Source organism: Mesoplodon mirus (genome assembly GCF_964341445.2).
Source record: "Mesoplodon mirus genome assembly, chromosome: 2".
Classification (NCBI taxonomy): Eukaryota; Metazoa; Chordata; class Mammalia; order Artiodactyla; family Ziphiidae; genus Mesoplodon; species Mesoplodon mirus.
Genome location: NC_138977.1, coordinates 36,514,205 through 36,535,754, shown reverse-complemented (window position 1 = coordinate 36,535,754; position 21,550 = coordinate 36,514,205). Strand labels below are relative to the sequence as shown.

The following is a 21,550-nucleotide window of genomic DNA, read 5'->3' as shown; positions in this document are numbered from 1 at the left end:
CCACATGCTGTAGAGCAACTAAGCCCGTGCGCCACAACTACTGAGCCTGCGCTCTAGAGCCCATGAGCCACAACTACTGAAGCCCGCGTGCCTAGAGCTCGTGATCCCCAACAAGAGAAGCCACAGCAATGAGAAGCCCATGCACTACAACAAAGAGTAGCCCCTGTTCGCCTCAACTAGAGAAAGCCTGCGCACAACAATGAAGACCCAACACAGACAAAAATAAATAAATAAAATAAATTTATTTTTTTTAAAGTTGCTTGTTGTTATTATTATTACTAATACTACTACTACAGTTATTATTGAGAAGTTAGATATCATTTAAAGACATAGCTAATTAGTAGTTTTAGAATGTTTTTAACCAAAAGTTGGCCTGGGCCATAGTGCCATCCCAAGGCACTATGATACTACTATAAACTCAATGTATAACCAACAGGGTTCAGAATGGTCAGGTAATAAATTACTTTTCTGTGTTTTCATTTGTGGTGAAAACAGTTGCTCTGTGGTTACCACATGCTCTACTACATTTCCCAGCTCCCTTGTAGTTCTGTTGGGGCCAAGTTGCTGTATCTGGCCAGTGGACTACAAGAAGAAGTGGCAGGTATCATCTAAATGCAGAGGCATTTAAGAGGTGTGCCTCTACAATCCACCTCTTTCCACACTGTGATGCCTTAACTGGACATCACAAGATGGCAGTTCCTGAGTCACAAGATGATAGAAGACAAAACTCCTAAGTCACCAGATAGAGGAGGGTCCTTACCAACCTGTTCTAGACTTTGTATAACAGGAAATAAACTTTTGTCTTAATAAGTTACTGAGATTTGAGGTCTATCCACTATTGCAGTATGTTTTTCACTCAGTAAATATTTTTTTGGCCTTACAAGGTGCCAAGCAATGTTCTAAGCACTGAGAACATAAAGCTTCTGTCCTCATGGAGCTTAATACTAAATTGTCCCTTACAGGATCAAAGTAGAATGCCAGCTTCATTATCACAATGATCTAACTACTAAGCTAATCACCTTGAATTCTATGTACACTTTTGATCTGCATATCTGCAATTTGTCTTTAATAAAAAAAATGAAGTATAAAATAGGCAATAATAAGAGGTATTATATAATCAAGATGGGACAAAATTTCAAGGTTAATAAATAATGGTTAATTTTATTTATTTATTTATTTTTTCGGTACACGGGCCTCTCACTGCTGTGGCCTCTCCCGTTGCAGAGCACAGGCTCTGGATGCACAGGCCCAGCCGCCATGGCTCAAGGGACCAGCCGCTCCGCGGCACGCGAGATCCCCCTGGACCGGGGCATGAACCCGCGTCCCCTGCATCGGCAGGCAGACTCTTAACCACTGCGCCACCAGGGAAGCCCAATGGTTAATTTTTAAAAAATACTTTCTCAGGGTAGGAGGAAAAGGTTGTTTCATCATAAGGAGAATAAAAATTCATTTAAGAATCAAAATGTTTAAAGTGAGTTATCTGGATTTCACTGACTTATCTCTAAAATATGCTTTTGTTTTTTTGGAAGGGAAAATTGAAATGCTACATTTAAGAATATGGAACATCGGACCTTCAAGATGGTGGTGGAGTAAGATATCCACCTTCCTCCCTACGAATACATCAAAAATACATCTACATGTGGAACAACTCCTACAGAACACCTACTGAATGCTGGCATAAGATCTCAGACTTCCCAAAAGGCAAGAAAATCTCCATGTACCTGGGTAGGGCAAAAGAAAAGAGAGAGACAAAAGAATAGGGATAGGACCTGTACCTCTGGGTGGGAGCTGTGAAGGGGGAAAAGTTTCCATACATTAGGAAGGCCTTTCACTGGCAGAGACGGTGTGTGTGTGGGGGGGAAGTTTTGAAGCCATGAAGGAGAGCGCAGCAACAGGGGTGCAGAGGGCAAAGCAGAGAGATTCCCACAAAGAAGATCGGTGGTGACCAGCACTTACCAGCCTGAGATGCTTGTGTGCTCACCCACCAGGGCAGGTTGGGGCTGGGAGCTGAGGCTCAGGCTTTAGAAGTCAGACCCCAGGGAGAGGACTGGAGTTGTCTGTATGAAGACAGAGTGAAGGGAGCTAGAGCACCTCAGCTAGCTGGGAAAGAGTCCAGAAAAAGTCTGTACCTGTCAGAGAGGCAAGAGACCTTTGTTTTGGAGTGTGTGAGGAGAGGGGATTCCTTCTCAGTGTGCCCACAGAAAGCAGAGCACTGCCTAAGCAGGCTCCAGAGACAGGCGTGAGCTGCAGCTATCAGTTCAGACCACAGAGATGGGCATGAACTGCTAACACTGTAGCCGCTGCCAGCAAGAGTCCTGTGTGCAAGAGCAGGTCACTATCCATACCACCCTGGAGCATTTGCAGCACACCAGTGCAAGGGTCAAAAGATCCAGGGACAACTTCCCTGGAAGAACACATGGTGCACCTCAGGTTGTTGCAACGTCATGCCGGCCTCTGCTGCCACAGGCTCACCCCACATTCCAATTATGACTACCATACTCCTCCCTCCCCTCAGCCTGAGTGAGCAAGAGATCCCTAATCAGCTGCTGCTTTAACCCCCTCCTGTCTGGGCAGGGAACAGACACCTGAGGGAGACCTACATGCAGAGGTGGGGCCAAAACCAAAGCTGAACCCCAGGAGCTGTGCAAACAAAGAAGAGAAAGGGATATTTCTCCCAGCAGCCTTAGGAGCAACAAATTAAATACCCACAGTCAACTTGATAAACCCTGAAACTGAAGAATACCTGAATAGACAATGAATGTTTGCAAAATTGAGGCAGTGGACTTTGGGAGCACCTGTAGACTTGGGGTTTGCATTCTGCATCTAATTTGTTTCTGGTTTTATTTTTATCTTAGCATAGTATTTAGTGTTTATTATCATTGGTGGATTTGCTTATTGGTTTCATTGCTCTCTTCCTTTTTTATAATATATTTTTTTTTCCTTTTTCTCTTTTTCTGATTGTGTATGTGTATGCTTCTTTGTGTGATTTTGTCTGTACTGGTTTGCTTTTACCAATTATACTATGGTTCTGTCTGTTTTGTTTCTTTGTTTTCCTTTCTTCCTTTTCTTCTGAGCCATGTGGCTGGCAGCCAGGGCTCCAGCCAGGGGTCAGGCCTGAGTCTTTGAGGTGGGAAGGCCAAGTCCAGGACATTAGACCACAAGAAAATTCCCGGCCCCACGTAACATCAATTGGAAAGAGCTCTCCCAGAGATCTTCTTCTCAGCACGAAGAACCAGCTCCATCCAATGGCCAGAAAGCTCCAGTGTTCAACGCCTCATGTCAAACAACTAGTAAGATAGGAACACAACCCCAACCATTAGCAGAGAGGCTGCCTAAAGTCATACTAAGTTCCCAGACACTGCAAAACACACCACCGGATGCAGCCATGCCCACCAGAAGGACAAGATACACCCCACCCACCAGAACACAGGCACCAGTCCCCCCCCCACCAGGAAGCCTACATAACCCACTTAACCAACATCATCCACTGGGGGCAGACACCAAAAACAATGGAAACTACGAAGCTGCAGCCTGTGAAATGGAGCCCACAAACACAGTAAGTTAAAAAGAATGAGAAACCAGAGAAATATGCAGGAGATGAGGAGCAAGGTAAAAACCCACCAGACCAAACAAATGAAGAAGAAATAGGCAGTCTACATGAAAAAGAATTCAGAGTAATGATAGTAAAGATGATTCAAAATCTCAGAAATAGAATGGAGAAAATACAAGAAACATTTAACAAGAATCTAGAAGAACTAAAGAGCAAACAAAAAGTGATGAACAACACAATAAATGAAATTAAGAATACTCTAGAAGGAATCCATAACAGAATAACTGAGTAGAAGAACGGATAAGTGACCTGGAAGATAAAATACTGGAAATAACTGCCAGAGAGCAGAATAAAGTAAAAAGAATGAAAAGAATTGAGGACAGTCTCAGAGACATCTGGGACAACATTAAATGCACCAACATTTGAAGTATAGGGGTCCCAGAAGAAGAAGAGAAAAAGAAAGGGTCTGAGAAAATATTTGAAGAAATTATAGTTGAAAACATCCCTAACATGGAAAAGGAAATAGTCAATCAAGTGCAGGAAGCTCAGAGAGTCCCATAAAGGATAAATTCAAGGAAAAACACACCAAGACACATATTAATCAAACTATCAAAACTTAAATACAAAAAAAAATATTAAAAGCAGCAAGGGAAGAGCAACAAATACTATACAAGGGAATCTCCATAAGGTTAACAGCTGATCTTTCAGCAGAAACTCTACAAGCAAGAAAGGAGTGGCAGGACATATTTAAAGTGATGAAAGAGAAAAACCTACAACCAAGATTACTCTAACCAGAAAGGATCTCACTAAGATTTAACAGAGAAATTAAAATCTTTACAAACAAAAAAAGTTAAGAGAATTCAGCACCACGAAACCAGCTTTACAACAAATCCTAAAGGTATTTCTCTAGGCAGGAAACACAAGCAAAGGAAAAGACCTACCATAGCAAACCCATAACAATTAAGAAAAGGGTAATAGGAACATACATATTGATAATTACCTTAAATGTAAATGAATTAAATGCTCCAAACAAAAGACATAGAATGGCTGAATGGATACAAAAACAAGACCCATATATATGCTGTCTACAAGAGACCCACTTCAGACCTAGGAACACATACAGACTGAAAGTGAGGGGTTGGAAAAAGATATTCCATGCAAATGGAAATCAAAAAAAAGCTGGAGTAGCAATTCTGAAATCAGATAAAATACACTTTAAAATAAAGGCTATTACAAGAGACAAAGAAGGACACTACATAATGATCAAGGGATCAATCCAAGAAGAAGATATAACAATTGTAAATATTTATGCACCCAACAAAGGAGCACCTCAATACACAAGGCAAATGCTAACAGCCATAAAAGGGGAAATCGACAGTAACACAATCATAGTAGAGGACTTTAACACCCCACTTTCACCAAAGACAGATCATCCAAAATGAAAATACATAAGGAAACACAAGTCTTAAAAGACACATTAGAACACACAGACTTAATTGATATTTATAGGACATTCCATCCAAAAACAACAGAATACACTTTCTTCTCAAGTGCTCGTGGAACCTTCTCCAGGATAGATCATATCTTTGGTCATAAATCAAGCCTTGGTAAATTTAAGAAAATTGAAATCATATCAAGTATCTTTTCTGACCACAAAGCTATGAGGCTGGATGTCAATTACAGGAAAAAATCTGTAAAAAGCACAGAAACATGGAGGCTAAACAATATGCTAATAAATAACCAAAAGATCACTGAAGAAATTTAAAAGGAAATCAAAAAATGCCTAGAAAAAAATGACAATGAAAACACGGCAAGCCAAAACCTATGGGATGCAGCAAAAGCAGCTCTAAGAGGGAAGTTTACAGCAATACAATCTTACCTCAATAAACAAGAAAAATCTCAAATAAACAACCTAACTTTACACCTAAAACAATAAGAGAGAGAAGAAAAAAAAAGCTAGCAGAAGGAAAGAAATCATAAAAATCAGATCAGAAATAAATGAAAAAGAAATGAAGGAAACAATAGCAAAGATCAATAAAACTAAAAGCTGGTTCATTGAGAAGATAAAGAAAATTGATAAACCATTAGCCAGACACATCAAGAAAAAAAGGGAGAAGACTCAAATCAATAGATTACACATGAAAAAGGAGAAGAAAAAACTGACACTGCAGAAATACAAAGGATCATGAGAGATTACTACAAGCAACTATATGCCAATAAAATGGACAAAGAAATGGACAAATTCTTAGAAAAGCACAACCTTCTGCGATTGAACCAGGAAGAAATAGAAAATATAAACAGGCCAATCACAAGCACTACAATTGAAACTGTGATTAAAAACCTTCCAATAAAAAAAAGCCCAGGACCAGATGGCTTCACAGGCGAATTCTATCAAACATTTAGAGAAGAGCTAACACCTATCCTTCTCAAACTCTTCCAAAATATAGCAGAGGGAAGAACACTCCAAAATTCAATCTACAAGGCCACCATCACCCTGATACCAAAACCAGACAAAGATGTCACAAAGAAAGAAAACTACAGGCCAATAACACTGATGAACATAGATGCAAAAATCCTCAATAAAATACTAGCAAACAGAATCCAACAGTACATTGAAAGGATCATACACCATGATCAAGTGGGGTTTATTCCAGGGATGCAAGGATTCTTCAATATACTCAAATCAATCAATGTGATACACCATAGTAACAAGTTGAAGAATAAAAACCATATGATCATTTCAATCGATGCAGAAAAAACTTTTGACAAAAATCAACACCGAGTTATGACAAAAACCCTCCAGAAAGTAGGCACAGAGGGAACTTACCTCAACATAATAAAGGCTATATATGACAAACCCACAGCCAACATCGTCCTCAATGGTGAAAAACTGAAACCATTTCCACTAAGATCAGGAACAAGGCAAGGTTGCCCACTCTCACCACTATTATTCAACATAGTTTTGGAAGTTTTAGCCACAGCAATCAGAGAAGAAAACAAAATAAAAGGAATGCAAACCAGAAAAGAAGAAGTAAAGCTGTCACTGTTTGCAGATGACATGATACTATACATAGAGAATCCTAAAAATGCCACCAGAAATCTAATAGAGCTAATCAATGAATTTCATAACGTTGCAAGATACAAAATTAATGAACAGAAATCCCTTGCATTCCTATACACAAATGATGAAATATCTGAAAGTGAAATTAAGGGAACACTGCCATTTATCATTGCAAGAAAAAGAATAAAATACCTAGGAATAAACCTACCTAGGGAGACAAAATACCTGTATGCAGAAAACTATAAGACACTGATGAAAGAAATTAAAGATGATACAAAAAGATGGAGAGACATACCATGATCTTGGCTTGGAAGGATCCACATTGTGAAAATACTCTACTACCCAAAGCAATCTACAGATTCAGTGCAATCCCTATCAAACTCCCACTGGCATTTTTCACAGAACTAGAACAAAAACTTTCACAATTTGTATGGAAACACAAAAGACCCCAAATAGACAAAGCAATCTTGAGAAAGGAAAACAGGGTGGGAGGAATCAGGCTCCCTGACTCCAGAGTATACTACAAAGCTACAGTAATCAAGACAGTATGGTATTGGTACAAAAACAGAAATATAGATCAATGGAACAGGAAAGAAATCCCAGAGAAAACCCATGTACATATGGTCACTTTATTTTTGATAAAGGAGGCAAGAATATACAATGGAGAAAAGACAGCCTTTTCAATAAGTGGTGCTGGGAAAACTGGACAGCTATATATAAAAGAATGAAATTAGAACACTCCCTAACTCCATAGACAAAAAGAAACTCAAAATGGATTAAAGACCTCAATGTAAGCCCAGACACTATCAAACTCTTAGAGGAAAACATAGGCAGAACACTCTATGACATAAATCACAGCAAGATCCTTTTTGACCCACTTCTTAAGAAATGGAAATAAAAACAAAGATAAACAAATGGGACCTAATGAAACTTAAAAGCTTTTGCACAGCAAAGGAAACCATAAACAAAACGAAAAGACAGCCCTCAGTATGGGAGAAAATATTTGCAAATGAAGCAACTGACATAGGATTAATCTCCAAAATTTACAAGCAGCTCATGCAGCTCAATATCAAAGAAACAAACAACCTAATCCAAAAATGGGTGGAAGATCTCAATGGACATTTTTCCAAAGAAGATATACAGATTGCCAATAAAGACATGAAAAGATGCTCAGCATCACTAATCATTAGAGAAATGCAAATCAAAACCACATTTTGGTATCACCTCACACCACTGTGAATGACCATCAACAAAAAATCTACAAACAATAAATGCTGGAGAGGGTGTGGAAAAAAGGGAACCCTCTTGCATTGTTGGTGGGAATGTAAATTGGTACAGCCACTATGGAGAACAGTATGGAGGTTCCTTAAAAAACTAAAAATAGAACTACCATACGACCCAGCAATCCCACTACTGGGCATATACCCTGAGAAAACCATAATTCAAAGAGTCATGTACCAAAATGTTCACGGAAGCTCTGTTTACAATAGTCAGGACATGGAAGCAATCTAAGTGTCTATCAACAGATGAATGGATATTACTCAGCCATAAAAAGGAATGAAACTGAGTTATTTGTAATAAGGTGGATGGACATAGAGACTGTCATACAGAGTGTAGTAATTCAGAAAGAGAAAAACAAATACCATATGCTAACACATATATATGTACTCTAAAAAAAAAAAAAAGGTTTTGATGAACCTAGGGGCAGGGCAGGATTAAAGACACAGAGGTAGTGAATGGACTTGTGGACACGGGGTGGGGGAAGGGTAAGCTGGGACAGGGTGAAAGAGTAGCATTGTTATATATACACTACCAAATGTTAAATAGATACTTAGTGGGAAGCAGCTGCATAGCACAGGGAGATCAGCTCGGTGCTTTGTGACCACCTAGAGGAGTGGGATGGGAGGGTGGGAGGGAGGTACAAGAGGGAGGGGATATGGAGGTATATGTATACATATAGCTGATTCACTTTGTTATACAGCAGAAACTAACACAACATTGTAAAGCAATTATACTCCAGTAAAGATGTTAAAAAAAAATCTCTGAATCAAAGTGGAACTAAAATATACATTCTTTTAAAAAAATATAGAACATTAAAGTCTTATTTTCATTTATACAATAAAGAATATTATTCTTAAATCCTATATGATATTATTTTCGTTCTCTCATTGCACAATTATAAAAAGATCTAATTTATACCTAATTTTAGTAATTACACATTCTCCAACATCTTGGTTTTCTTCTCTTAAATATGTATTTTGTAACTACCTTGCCTTTTTTTAGAATGAGCTAGAGATGTATCTAGTAAACAGCCAAATAAATATTCACCTTTAGAGAAGGTGAACAATAGAAGAGTTGAATGACACATTCCTGATTAGTACTGGTTTTAGAACTCAGAACAAATGTGGACATTATTTTTCTTAACCTACTGAAAAATTCAGCCTTTGCTTATCACACACCACAACATCAGAAAATGCCTGTGCAGAAAAGCAAAATCATCACTTAATATATTTTCTAAAGTCTTAACATCCAAAGGGTAATAAATTAAAGTAGTGTATTTAGGGAATTAGTTGATTTCTTAGGAACACTTATATAGATTAAAATGAAATCCACAATTTGGTGCTTTTCTGACAGAGCATTATTAACTATACACTGAAAAACCACAGATAATTCTGGGATATTTTACAGCATAACTATTTTGACAGATATAAGCAATAACTTCATTTAAACTGATTACTACCTCAACCATAATTAAACTCATAGTATTAAGCTACATTTACATTCAAGTCAAGATCATTCAAGAAGAAGTCAAGTCCGAACTTTATGTGCTTCAAGCAAACCAAACACATACTCACATAAACTAATACAGAGAAGTTCATCGGTACAGAACCGAATCTTAAGTAGGACCTGTACATTTTTTGTTAGATAAGATTTAGTAACATAACTGAATCTATTTATTAACTGGAATAAGATAATAAATCTTAAGAAAAAAACTGCCCAAGGTAGAAGACACAAATGTAACACTAAATTTACTCTTTTGAAATTTGCTGAAGAGTTAAGTTTTTATTTATTTAGAACAGCCATCATCTGTGGCTAGGAAAATTATTACATATGCACACATAGTGTTTTTGTTATCCAGACATTAGAGTAGCAAAATAACATTTAGTTAACTAGTCAACTCATCTAGTAATATTTTATATCTATTATAAGAAAAGCATTGCTTTAACTAGAAAATATTCAACATGCTCAGTCTTGGCTATCATATCTAACAAGGTGCTATACCAAAAAACACTAAGACCTCAAAAGACACTGAAGAACAATTTTGTTAGTAAGAACTCTACAAAGAGACTGCTATTTCTGTCATATCCCCGGTAATATTTTAGACCTTATATATCACAACTGTCCTTTGGAATATATATAAAAGTCTTCTTTTTTTCCTACTGGTGACCAATAGAATCATAATCTTCTTTGCATTTAATCATAGTATTTTTTTCTTAGTTATATTTTGTTGCTACTCACTTCAGTCAAAACACTGTATAACCGATAGAAGATTTCAAAAAGTTCATAATGGGACTAGAGAAAGACCTTCTAGTATAATGGCTGAGGTTTCCAATCCCAGAATAAAACATAATTGAATTCTATCTTGGTAATTGATGGCACTCTAAAGATTAAATGAAATAAAATCTTAGTGAAGTCATCATACATAGTAAGCATTTGGTAAGTATTGGGGTGTTTTCTTTTCTCATTCATTATTGTTTAGCCCATAAGTACAACTGAGGTTTTTAACTCAAAGCAGAATAGGTTTTCTTTATGTTTATAAGCCTAGCCACTCTCTACTGTGCTTTAGACTAGACAGTGTGTTCTTTGAGGAGAGTAACCATACTCACCCTGTATCCTTAATTTCTACAAGTTACAGATACATGTTATAGACACTGAGTAAAGATGTGTTGAATAAATGAATGATGGAACCAATCAATAATCAGTCGATGTGTAGATGTCTCCTTGCATAGACAATGTAAGAAGGCATGAAGAGTTTCTGTGTCCTAACAGAAAGAAGCCCACTGAGCTCAGTCCCTTTATTTGTAGTGTTACTTAGACTCATAATTGTTGATTCACTGATTTGAACCTTCTATCCCTCAGGCTTTCTGAAAATCAAGAAATTATTTTAAATGATTCATAACCAACTCATGCATCAGTAAACATATAGAGAGGACAATAAGTTAATAACTTTACAGATAAATGTTAGACTAACACTGATTTATGATTAGCAAATTAACCAAAATGCAATTAAATATATTAATATACACTTACAAGATTGTAAGATGTTGAGAAGTTGACTTGATTTTGAAAGGCAAGCAAATTTCCACTCAGAACACAGTGTTTTTCTGAGTTTTTATTTACCCTCTTTTACCCAAAAGCATTTGTTGAACATTTACCGAATTAAGATAGAATTCCAGGCTTGGAAGACAAGGATGAAGATGCCCTGGCCCTGCCCCAGAGGCAGTCACCACTGAGTGGGGAAAACACAAACCTGTACAACCAATGATAACACAAATCAGGATGTGGTAAATGCTGTAGACACCAGTGGGTGTGCATTAGGTTTCCCAACACACATTATCTCTCTGTGTATATATTTCTTATATTTCATGTGTATAAAGCCCTGTACTATTCAGTACAGCAGAGTTCCAAAAATAGCACTTTTCACAGATTCTTTTAAAAAATCATAGAGTGAAATTTAATAGTTCTGTCCTTCTTTATTTAATTGAGAAAAGCAGGCTAAGAAGGCTTACCTATTTCTCAGGAGGATCAAGAGCTTTTGCACTTTCAATTCCCTGTCAGTCTATATTTTTGTAAAGGATTCATACAAGTGCAAACTAAAGATTATTTTTTCATCATCTAAGACAAATTTCTCTCCAGAATATTACAAGAAACCTCTTGCCTGCAAAAGCTGCTTGATGTTTTTTAAAGAAAAAAGCAACGAAATTAATAGGAGTAGCTCAATGAATCTCATGTTCTTCAAATAATTCAACTAAGAAAAAAAGTTAATACTACTACAGATAATGTACATATTTACTGTTGATAAATAACTACCCAGGCAATTTTATTTTCTATTTTCTGAGATTTCTTACTGATAACAGTGAAAAAATTATAAATATGATATAATTTTTTAAAGCCACAGATTAAGACTCAAGAGACCTGAATTCTGGATACACTCGATCACTAATTGTTGACAAGTTACTTAAAGGTCTTTGCATATTGTCTGTGTGGCAAGAAGTTGGGAGCAACCTAACCCTGCTGGAGATGGTGTTAAACACCACTGCATACCAAGAATCCATGAGATAACTCATGAAATGAGAAGCTTCCAAAGCACATAGCTTGAAAGTAAACCCAAGTAGATAATCCTGCCTCTAAAAATAAATACAGTATTTTCTTTAAATTTCTAGAATACTAAATGAGGCTCACAGCTACAGGAAAGAAAAAAATAAACATTATCATCAAATAAAAATTCTACCCTGGGCTTCCCTGGTGGCACAGTGGTTGGGAGTCCACCTGCCGATGCAAGGGACACGGGTTTGTGCCCTGGTCCGGGAAGATCCCACATGCCGCGGAGCGGCTGGGCCCGTGAGCCATGGCCGCTGAGCCTGTGCGTCCGGAGCCTGTGCTCCACAACGGGAGAGGCCACAACAGTGAGAGATCCGCGTACCGCAAAAAAAAAAAAAAAAAAAAAAATCTACCCGGAAAGTAAATAAAGCACTCTGAGTCACAGCTAGAAATATTCTGCTTGCTATGATGTTTTTAAGTTATAGAATATGCATGTATATTTTCTAGATATCAAATGCTCATAGTAAGCAAAAAAATCAGAGTCATTAAGAAATGACTTCACTTCTCTTTATTCCTTTGCTTTAAAAGAACTCTTCCTAGAAATAGACATTCTGCATCTGTACCCAAATTTTGGGAGCTGATTTAAAAATAACTTCAACCTACATAAAAACTGTTTGGATTAAAAGTAATAGCTGAAGTTTTAAGACTTTTTATTGATAATTTTTGAAATTCAGACTTAATCTTGAAATATGTAAAAAAATAAAGTTTTTTGTTTGTTTGTGGTTTGCTTCTTAAGTACTAATGCCCATGGTAAATGGCGAGGATCATGGACACTAAGGAAATGGCTCACAGTCATACAGCTTGCAAACGGTAGGCCCAGATATTTTAACCAGAAATTCAGGTCTGCTCATTTTTCACCAGGGCTCTATCACAGTTGCAATTGATTGCATTAACCAAACAGATATCATTCATTCATTAAGCAAATATTTGGTGCGAGCCCACACTCTGCCAGTTACTATTCTTAGTGCTACAGTACAGCAGTGTGCAAAAGAGACAAAATCCCAACCATGTGTTGCTAATTGTTCAACAAATGGCTGGGGGTGAGAGAGAGGAGAGAACTTATCTGCTGTAATTGTTTATTTACACAATGTACATATTCCTATCATGACAAAGTTCAATCTACCAACTTGACATCATTGAACTTAAAGCTGAGAAGGGATGTGCACAATCAACTCTTGTGAGCCTATGTGAGCTCACAGCACACCACTGAAAAAGAGTACCTGCCCAACTGAAAAATGCATTCTAGCAGAGAGAGAGAAGCAACGTGCTAGTTACATATATAGTGTATCAGATACCAAAAAGTGTTATGGAGGGAAAAAAATAGAAAGACAGGGAAGTTGGGTAGTCGGTGTGGGGTAGGCAGTGTAGATTAGGAAGGGGCAATTTTAAATAGGATAGGCAGGAAAGACTCCCTTAAAAATGACATTTGAGCCAAGTCCTGAAGGTGGTGAAGGCGTGAGCCAAGTGGATAATAAAGGAAGAGCATTTGAAGGAGGGGTGTCTCGGTGGCTACATGGCAAAGGTTTGTGTATTTATTTTAAGAATTTTTACCATAAGTGAGATGGGACGACATCTCACTTGACTGGAAGGTTTTTTTTGTTTTGCTTTTTTTTGTTTTTAACCAAGGAGTGACATGATCTCACTTATATTTTTCAAATGTCACTCTTGCTGATGTTTTGAGAATAAACCATTTGGGGGTGAGCAAAAGTGGAAGCTCTTGCAATAATCCAGGTTTGGATCAGAATGGTGGTGGAGAAAACGGTTAGAAGTAGTGAGATTCCAGATATATTTTTAAAGTAGAGCCAACAGAATTTGCTGACAGATTGGATGCAAATTATTGTCCAAAAGATGATTCTGAAGATTTTGCTCTAAGCAATTGGAAAGATGGATTTAGCATTTACTGAATTAGAGCAGAGCAATTTTGGAGGAAAGCTCAAGGGTTTGGTTTGGTTTGGTATATTATCATTTGCTATGCCTATTAGCCATCTGAGCTGAATATAGAACAAGCAATTGGGTTTATGAGTCTGGTTTCAGGGAGAGGTTTGTGTTGGAGATATAACTGGGGAGTATTCAAGATACTGATAATATTTAAAACACTAGGACTCAATGGGAGAACCAGAAGAGTGAATGTAAATTTATTTAAGATTTAGTTAGCTATTTAACAAAAATATCTTCCAGCACTGTACTCAGTGCTAGGCAAGTATTAGCTCACTTAATTCTCATAAACCTAGAAAGTAGGTACTATTACTTTTTTCCCTTTTTACAAATAAACCGAAGCACAGCAAGGTTAACTAACTTGCCCAAGCTCACAAGTAAATGGCTAATCGGTGACAGATTTGGAATTTCTAAACCAAGCTGTCCAGATCCAGAGTTCTAGTTAGAGAAGAGAAGTTATCTGAAAGTCTAAGGCTTTTGGCACTGCAAGAACTTACAGGTCAGGGAGATGAAACAGACAGTAAATCCCATTCATGGCACGTAACAAATTTTACTTTTCCATAGAAATTCTAACTACGCTCAGAGAGAATAGATTTACCAATGTTTTGTTTCCCTTTGTATTTTTATATATTTTCTATAATCAGTACATGTTACTTCTAGAATCAGAAAATATTGTATTAAAATAATAGAGGCTACAGAGTTTTTCTTTAAACCTTGTTTCAAGGGATGCATGTCATTCTCTGTTTACAACCCATCTTGATGAGAACATGCAATGAAAATCATTACAGAAAAAAAAACAGAAGTGCTCTCTTCTTGGGGTATGAATAGAGTTACCATGAATTTTATGGGCCATACAAAAATTCCTGAGAGTAAAACTTAGCACTATTAATTATGTCATGACAACAGGCTTAAGTTAGAACTACCTAAACATACTTAGAGTAGGTACAGGTGCCCCAGCTGGGCTCTTTCTTAAGAATATCACTTGTGTGAACACAGAAGTGCAGATTCTTATTTGGTCCATGCACAACACCTTCTCACTAGTGTTCACTGTAGGTTAAAGATACATTTATTAGTCATTATTTTTGTTTTATATTTGTTATCAACTACTGGTTAGAACTGAACATCAGAAAACAAACTGAGCACTACCTACATATTATTATATTTCAGTACTAGAGATACTCTACTTGGGGCTCATCCGTTCTTAGATGAAAAATAATATCATAGACTTTAGCTAGTTTGAGAATAAAACCACATTTAAGGGTTTGAAAAAGACATATTAATGATGTTAAATCTAGTAAGAAATAACTTTATACAGTGATCAAGTACTATATTTATAAACATTAAAAAGAATTCTCTTCATTCCTATTCTAACATAAATGAACTGGGGGGAAAAAAGCATCTAGGTACCAGCTTCTACTTCCTAAGCTACTTTTAACATTACATAAACATTAACTTTAGTGTGGAACATTTGCTAGATGGGATGGCAAAATGGAAATACAAGCGAATATACTGTACTTTGTTTTACCTGTAAGGAACACACACCTGACAAAAGGCAATTTTCACATCCAAGGTTGGTTCACTGCAGTAGTACAATAAATGGAGGCTCATAAATACCTATAGAAAAAAATGGGGGCATGAATTTCCAAATCACCTAATTATTCATTATTGAATAGTATAAACTTTAGTATAATTTGAATTATACACAATGTTTCAGGCACTGCATATATTCAGCATAATACTTGTCCAGACCAGTACTAGGTACTTTTCACAAATTGTAAATATTAAATAATAAAATAAGGTTAAAAATGTCCTATCTTCTATAATGATCAATGTCATCACAATCATAAAGACCAGATATAAGAAACTGGATATACCTAATATGTTAAAGTTAAGTACATCCTATTATAGAGCACTTTCAGTTCTAGGCAACTAATTTTTAAAAATTCTCAAATACATGCTCAAGAGGATATATATATAATAAGAATATTTGTTGTAGAATAAAGGGACTATTAAATAAAATTTAATTTATAATAAAATTACAGACAGGACTTGGAATAATTGAATCAAAGCTTAGGGTATCAGCATGGAAAATATTTCAAACATGATGTTGAGTGGGGGGAAAAAAGCAGCTTTCAAAAATGTCTGGGGGCTTCCCTGGTGGCGCAGTGGTTAAGAGTCTGCCTGCTAATGCAGGGGACACAGGTTCGAACCCTGCTCTGGGAGGATCCCACATGCCGCGGAGCGACTGGGCCCGGGAGCCACAACTACTGAGCCTGCGCGTCTGGAGCCTGTGCTCCGCAATAGGAGAGGCCACGATAGTGAGAGGCCCACGCACCGCGATGAAGAGTGGCTCCGGCTTGCCACAACTAGAGAAAGCCCTCGCACAGAAACGAAGACCCAACACAGCAAAAATAAATTAATTAATTAATAAAAAAAAACTCCTACCCCCCCCAAAAAAAAAGAATCTATGGAGTGAGAATTTGAATTTAAAAAAAAAAAAGTCTGAATATCACTGTATTATTAATGTAAAATTTTAAAGTACACAAAATAATATACATTACTTTGTTATCTGACCATATAACCATAGATTAAAGAAAATAGGACACTATATTAACACGTATTTAATCTTGGTGGTAAGTACAAAGATTTCAAGTACATTGCTTTCTGTATGTTTAAAATATTTTTTAATGGTGTAAAGTTTTAAGGAGAGGATAATAATCTAACAGTGGAAATGCCAAATTAGGTACTGGGTTATTTGGCAATGATGAGGCAGCATCAGAAAAACTCAACCAAAATCTTATTCAGTTCAATTAAACACACTTTGTTGAATATGTATTGTGTGCAAGATACAATTCTGTGAGGTCAAACAATTTTAAAACCACTATTGACACAAGACTTCTGTTTCTGGCAATATGAATGATTAGATATCCTGAAAAACACTTTCAGTGCAAAACTTCTAGAAAGGTTAGGTGAAATAGACAAAATGTCTTTTAAAATGAATAGCTGGGCTGCCCAAAAAAAGGCAAGAAAAATTCTGAGAGGCTGAAAACAATGTGAAAGGATCCATGCATAGAAGTAAATGAGCTGAGACTGTCACTTGTCCTCAGACCATCTGCTGATGTCTGAAGATCAGAAATTTAGCTTTAAAGGGCAGCATGCCGAGTACAGGAACCAAAGCTTGGAAGCTATCTACGGTGGGAAGTTACAATGGAGACACCTGCATAAAGTTTACTATAGAAAGTTTCAAACAAAATTCTGGAGCAAGCAAAACAATCCCAGAAGGAAGGTCTGAATTGCAAGAAAAAATATGTTACATTGGAACCTGTGTAGATTTTTTAAATACAAGGAAGAATGAAAGGACTAGAATATATGAGACATTTCTGAAGAAGAATAAGGTGGGTATTGGTGGAGGTTGGGGAGGGAGTTTCTCTACCAGAGATCAGGATTTATTTTAAAGTTGTAGTAAGTAAGGTATGCAGGGTGGATACAGAGATAAGACTACTGATTAATAGAATAGAGAGCCCAGAAACAGACACATATGTATATGGAAACTGGTTATGCTAAATTATGTTAATATAGACATTTAAACCTGACTATATTAAAGATATCTGGGGAAAGGAGAGACTATGCATTAAACCAAGCTGAGACAATTGGTCATAAATATTGGGGCAAGGGGAGGGAGGAATTTTCCTTGTTAAAGACAATTCTCTATGGGCTTCTCATACTTCTGCATGTCTTACAGGCAGAGGCACTGGCTGCCTTTATTCCAGACTATCTTCTCAAAGATGGTTGTAGAGCAAACATATCTCCCTCTGGAGCATAAGGCAGGTTTGATTGCTCTCCAGTATAATACAAATAAGGTGTCCCTCTAGGGCAAAAGTCAGGCATGCTAACCACCCACCATAAGAGATTTGGGTTCCCTAAGCTTGGGGTTCCTCTTCAATAACACCACTCACTGTATGTGCAGTAATCACCTGACCTTCTTTGAGTCACCCTGTGGGAAATGAGCCTAAGAAATTGGCATGGATTCTGACACTCTAGCTCCTGTTATTAACATGAGTAGTAAAGAACTTTGATCTGACCCAGGAATCGCTTATCTTAGCCAGCATTCATGAAACTGTGGCAAGCTACCTTGTTAGCTTGCTGATAGGGTAACATCTAAAACTCTTCAAAGGTCTTGACAACCCCTACCTCATGTTGCATACAAAACACAATTCCAGATGGATTAAAATTTTCAGGAAAGGCCAAAGTTTAAATAATATAGAAGGAAATGTAGTTGAATGTCTGAGGAATACATCATAAATAATATGTAAATATGCTAAGTTAAAAAGGAAACTACTGATAAAATAGACTATTTAAAATGAATCATTTCTGTTTATGAAAAAATGTGATAAAGAAGTAGGCCATAAATTTAGAAAAAATATTTGAAACACATATAACCAGAGGAAGATTTATCCAGAATCTATAGACAGCTCCTAAAATATAAGAGGAAAAAGACAAAGAACCCAACAGAAGAATGGGCAAACAATATGGAATACATTTTATAAAAAAAAGAAATACAAAAAGGCTCATAAATATATATGTAATTTAAAGCCACATTGAGATACTATTTTGTACCTATCATATTAATAAAAACTGAAAAGTATGATAATATTGTTTTTGCAAAGCGCTTGATTAGATGGGAATATTTATACACTGTTGATAATTTTGGCAGTTGGAACAACCAAATTTAGGGGGAAAATAGCATTATACAGTAAATTTCTGCATAGCCTAACACCCACCAATTCTACTTCTACACATATTTCCAGAGAAACTCTTGTGTTTTGCTACAAAGATAAAAGGCAGTTCATTAGAATACTTTTGTAATAGAAAAATAAATAAATAATAAAAATTAATACTGGAAAAAAATAATCGCAGAAAGACCAATGAATAAGTAAACTATGGTACATTCATTTAGTTGGACACCATATGGTAGTGAAATGGTTGTATAAAGAAACAAATATCAACGTGCCAAATATAAACATGGTAAATGAATGAAAAGAAGTTATGGGTAACTTCACTTACGAACGTTACAAAATATACACAACTAAACAATATATTATTTAAGAATATTTTTTTACTATGATAAAACTATAAAGAAAAGCAAAAGAATAAAAAATGCAAAATTCAAGAGATTGGCTATCTCCTAGGGAGGGGAAGAACACCCCTAGAGAGGGGCATGCAGGGGTTTTCATTATGACTACTTTGAGCTGAGTAGTGATGTCATGCAACATTATTTCATTATTATTCTTTAAACCCTACAGGTATAAAATGTATGCTATTTGATATGTCTGATATTTTATAATAGAAAAAGGTTCAAGTGACACAAGGAACAAGGTCCTTCATTCTCTTGCTAGGCATTGTTATCTCTTCATGGATGTCTGGAACCAAAACGCTTGTAAAGCCACTAATAGGAAATGATCTTGAGAAGAAATGCTGAGCAGTGTAAAGCAGAACAATAGAAAGAACTCTGTGCTTGATGATATCATTAAGCTACTGAATTAAGAAATTCTGGATTTTTCTAATTCTAGATTTTCTGTATATGAGAAACTAAATCCGTTACAGGAAAAAAACTACTAAAATACAGTCATAAAATAAGTAAAAAGTAAAACAAAACAACAAAAGAAACAAGTTACTCCTCAAATTTCAATCTGTGAGATTATTTTATTACATTTCCATGAGATTCATGTATAATTTTTGCCAGATATCTACCTCCATTTCTTATTTTTAATTTTTTAAAAATTTAGTTTGCCCAGGTATAATTTACACACAGCAAAATGAACAGTTCTAAAGTGTGCAGATTGATGAGTTTTGACAAATGCCTATATCCATGTAACTCACATTGTGATAAAGGTAAAGTCTGAAAATCCCTGTACCTTTTTCTTGACAATAGTCCCCACCCCCCATGCAACAATGTTCTAACTTCTTTCTCTATATAGATTAGTTTTTCTTGTCCTAGAACGCATATAAATGAAATCATACAGTATATACTCTTTTTCATTGGGCTTCTTTTAGAATTCATCCATGTTGGCAAAAGTATCAGTAGTTGTTCTTTTTTTTTTTTGCTGAGTAAGGTGTATCAGTTTATCTATTCTCTATTCTGCTTTTAGATATTTTAGGTGTTTCTATTTTTTGGATATCAATAATGCGGCACGAACATTTATATACATGTATTTTTGCACAAATATGTTTTCATTTCTTTTGGGAAAAGTACCTAAAGAAGGAATTGTTGGACCGGGGGATAGGAATATGTTTAACTTATTAAAAGTTGTCTACCCCCTGTAGCAATGCATAAAAATTCAGTTGCTTCACATCCTTGCCAACATTTTGTGTTATCAGTTCTCTAAATTTTAATCATTCTAGTGAGTGTTTAGTAGTATTTCATTATGGTTTTATTTTTTATTTCCCTGATGACTAATAGTGTTTAGAATGTTTCTCATGAGTTTATTGGCCATTTATTTATCTTACTCGGTAGAGTGACTTTTCAAGTATAATACTTTGCCCATTTGGTGGGGCTGTGGGTGGCGGAAGCGAGTTATTTGTCTTTTTATACAAATTGCAGAAATTCTCTATTTCAGATTAAAGTTTACTGTCAGTTACATGTATTATGAATATTTTCTTTCAGTCTGTAGCTTGCATACTCAGCTTATTGATGCTTTCTTTTAGTGAGTAATATTTAATTTTTATGAAATATATTTTATGATTTATTTTCCTTTTATTATTAGTGCTTTCTTCATTTTCTCAAGGGACCTTTCCCAATCCAAGTTCACGAGGATATTCTTCCACATTTTCTTCATGAAATTTTACATTGTTGATTTTACTTTTAGGTCTATGATACTTCTCCAATTAATTTTAATTCATGGTGTGATGTATAAGCTGAGTTTCACATTTATTCCTTAATGATACACAGCTGTTCAAGCATTCTTAGTGAAAAGACTTTCCTTTCCATATTGAGTTGCCTTGCTGCCTTGGTTAAAAAATCAGTTGATTGTACCAATGCAAGTCTATTTCAGGATTCTATTCTATTCCATTTATCTGTTGTATATCTTCACCCTAATACCATCTTGTCTTGATAACTGTAGCTTTATAATAGTCTTAAAATTAGGGAAGTCCCCAGATTTTTCTTTTCTTTTATTTTTGGGACTATTCTAGGCCTCTGCATTTCCACATTAATTTTAAAATCAGCCTAACATTTCAAAATTTTTTAAAATCCTTCTAGAATTTTGATTGGGATTGCATCAGAACTATAGATCACCTGGGAAAGAATAGATATCTTAATATCGGGTGTTTTATCCACAATCATAGTATATTTGTCCATTTACTTCAGTTCTCTCTAATTTATCTCAGGAATCTTTTGTAGTTTACAGTACATAGATAGACCTTATATTTTTTAAGTTTATTCTTTAGCATTTATATTTTTTGATGCTATTGTAAATGGCATGTTTTCATTTCCATTTCCTAAATGCTTATTTCTAAAAATAAAGTTGATTTTTGTAAGTGACCTTGTATCTAAAACTCTATTAAATTCACTTATTTAATCTAGTAAATATTTTGTTGATGGTTTAGGATTTTCTTTATACACA

General features: G+C 35.9%; 1 protein-coding gene across 3 annotated transcripts in view; it reads right to left on the bottom strand.

The window, feature by feature from the left end:
* The window catches only part of MAPK10 (mitogen-activated protein kinase 10), a gene marked incomplete at both ends in the record, with an annotated part of 162,255 nt that extends 146,719 nt beyond the window's left edge, over window positions 1-15,536 (bottom strand). For all 3 annotated transcript variants that reach the window (XM_082607772.1, XM_082607773.1, XM_082607774.1), the window contains one exon: window positions 15,471-15,536. In XM_082607772.1, the coding sequence (XP_082463898.1) occupies window positions 15,471-15,536 (66 nt within the window). The remainder of the gene's footprint in view (window positions 1-15,470) is intronic.
* Between the last annotated feature and the right edge of the window lie 6,014 nt (window positions 15,537-21,550).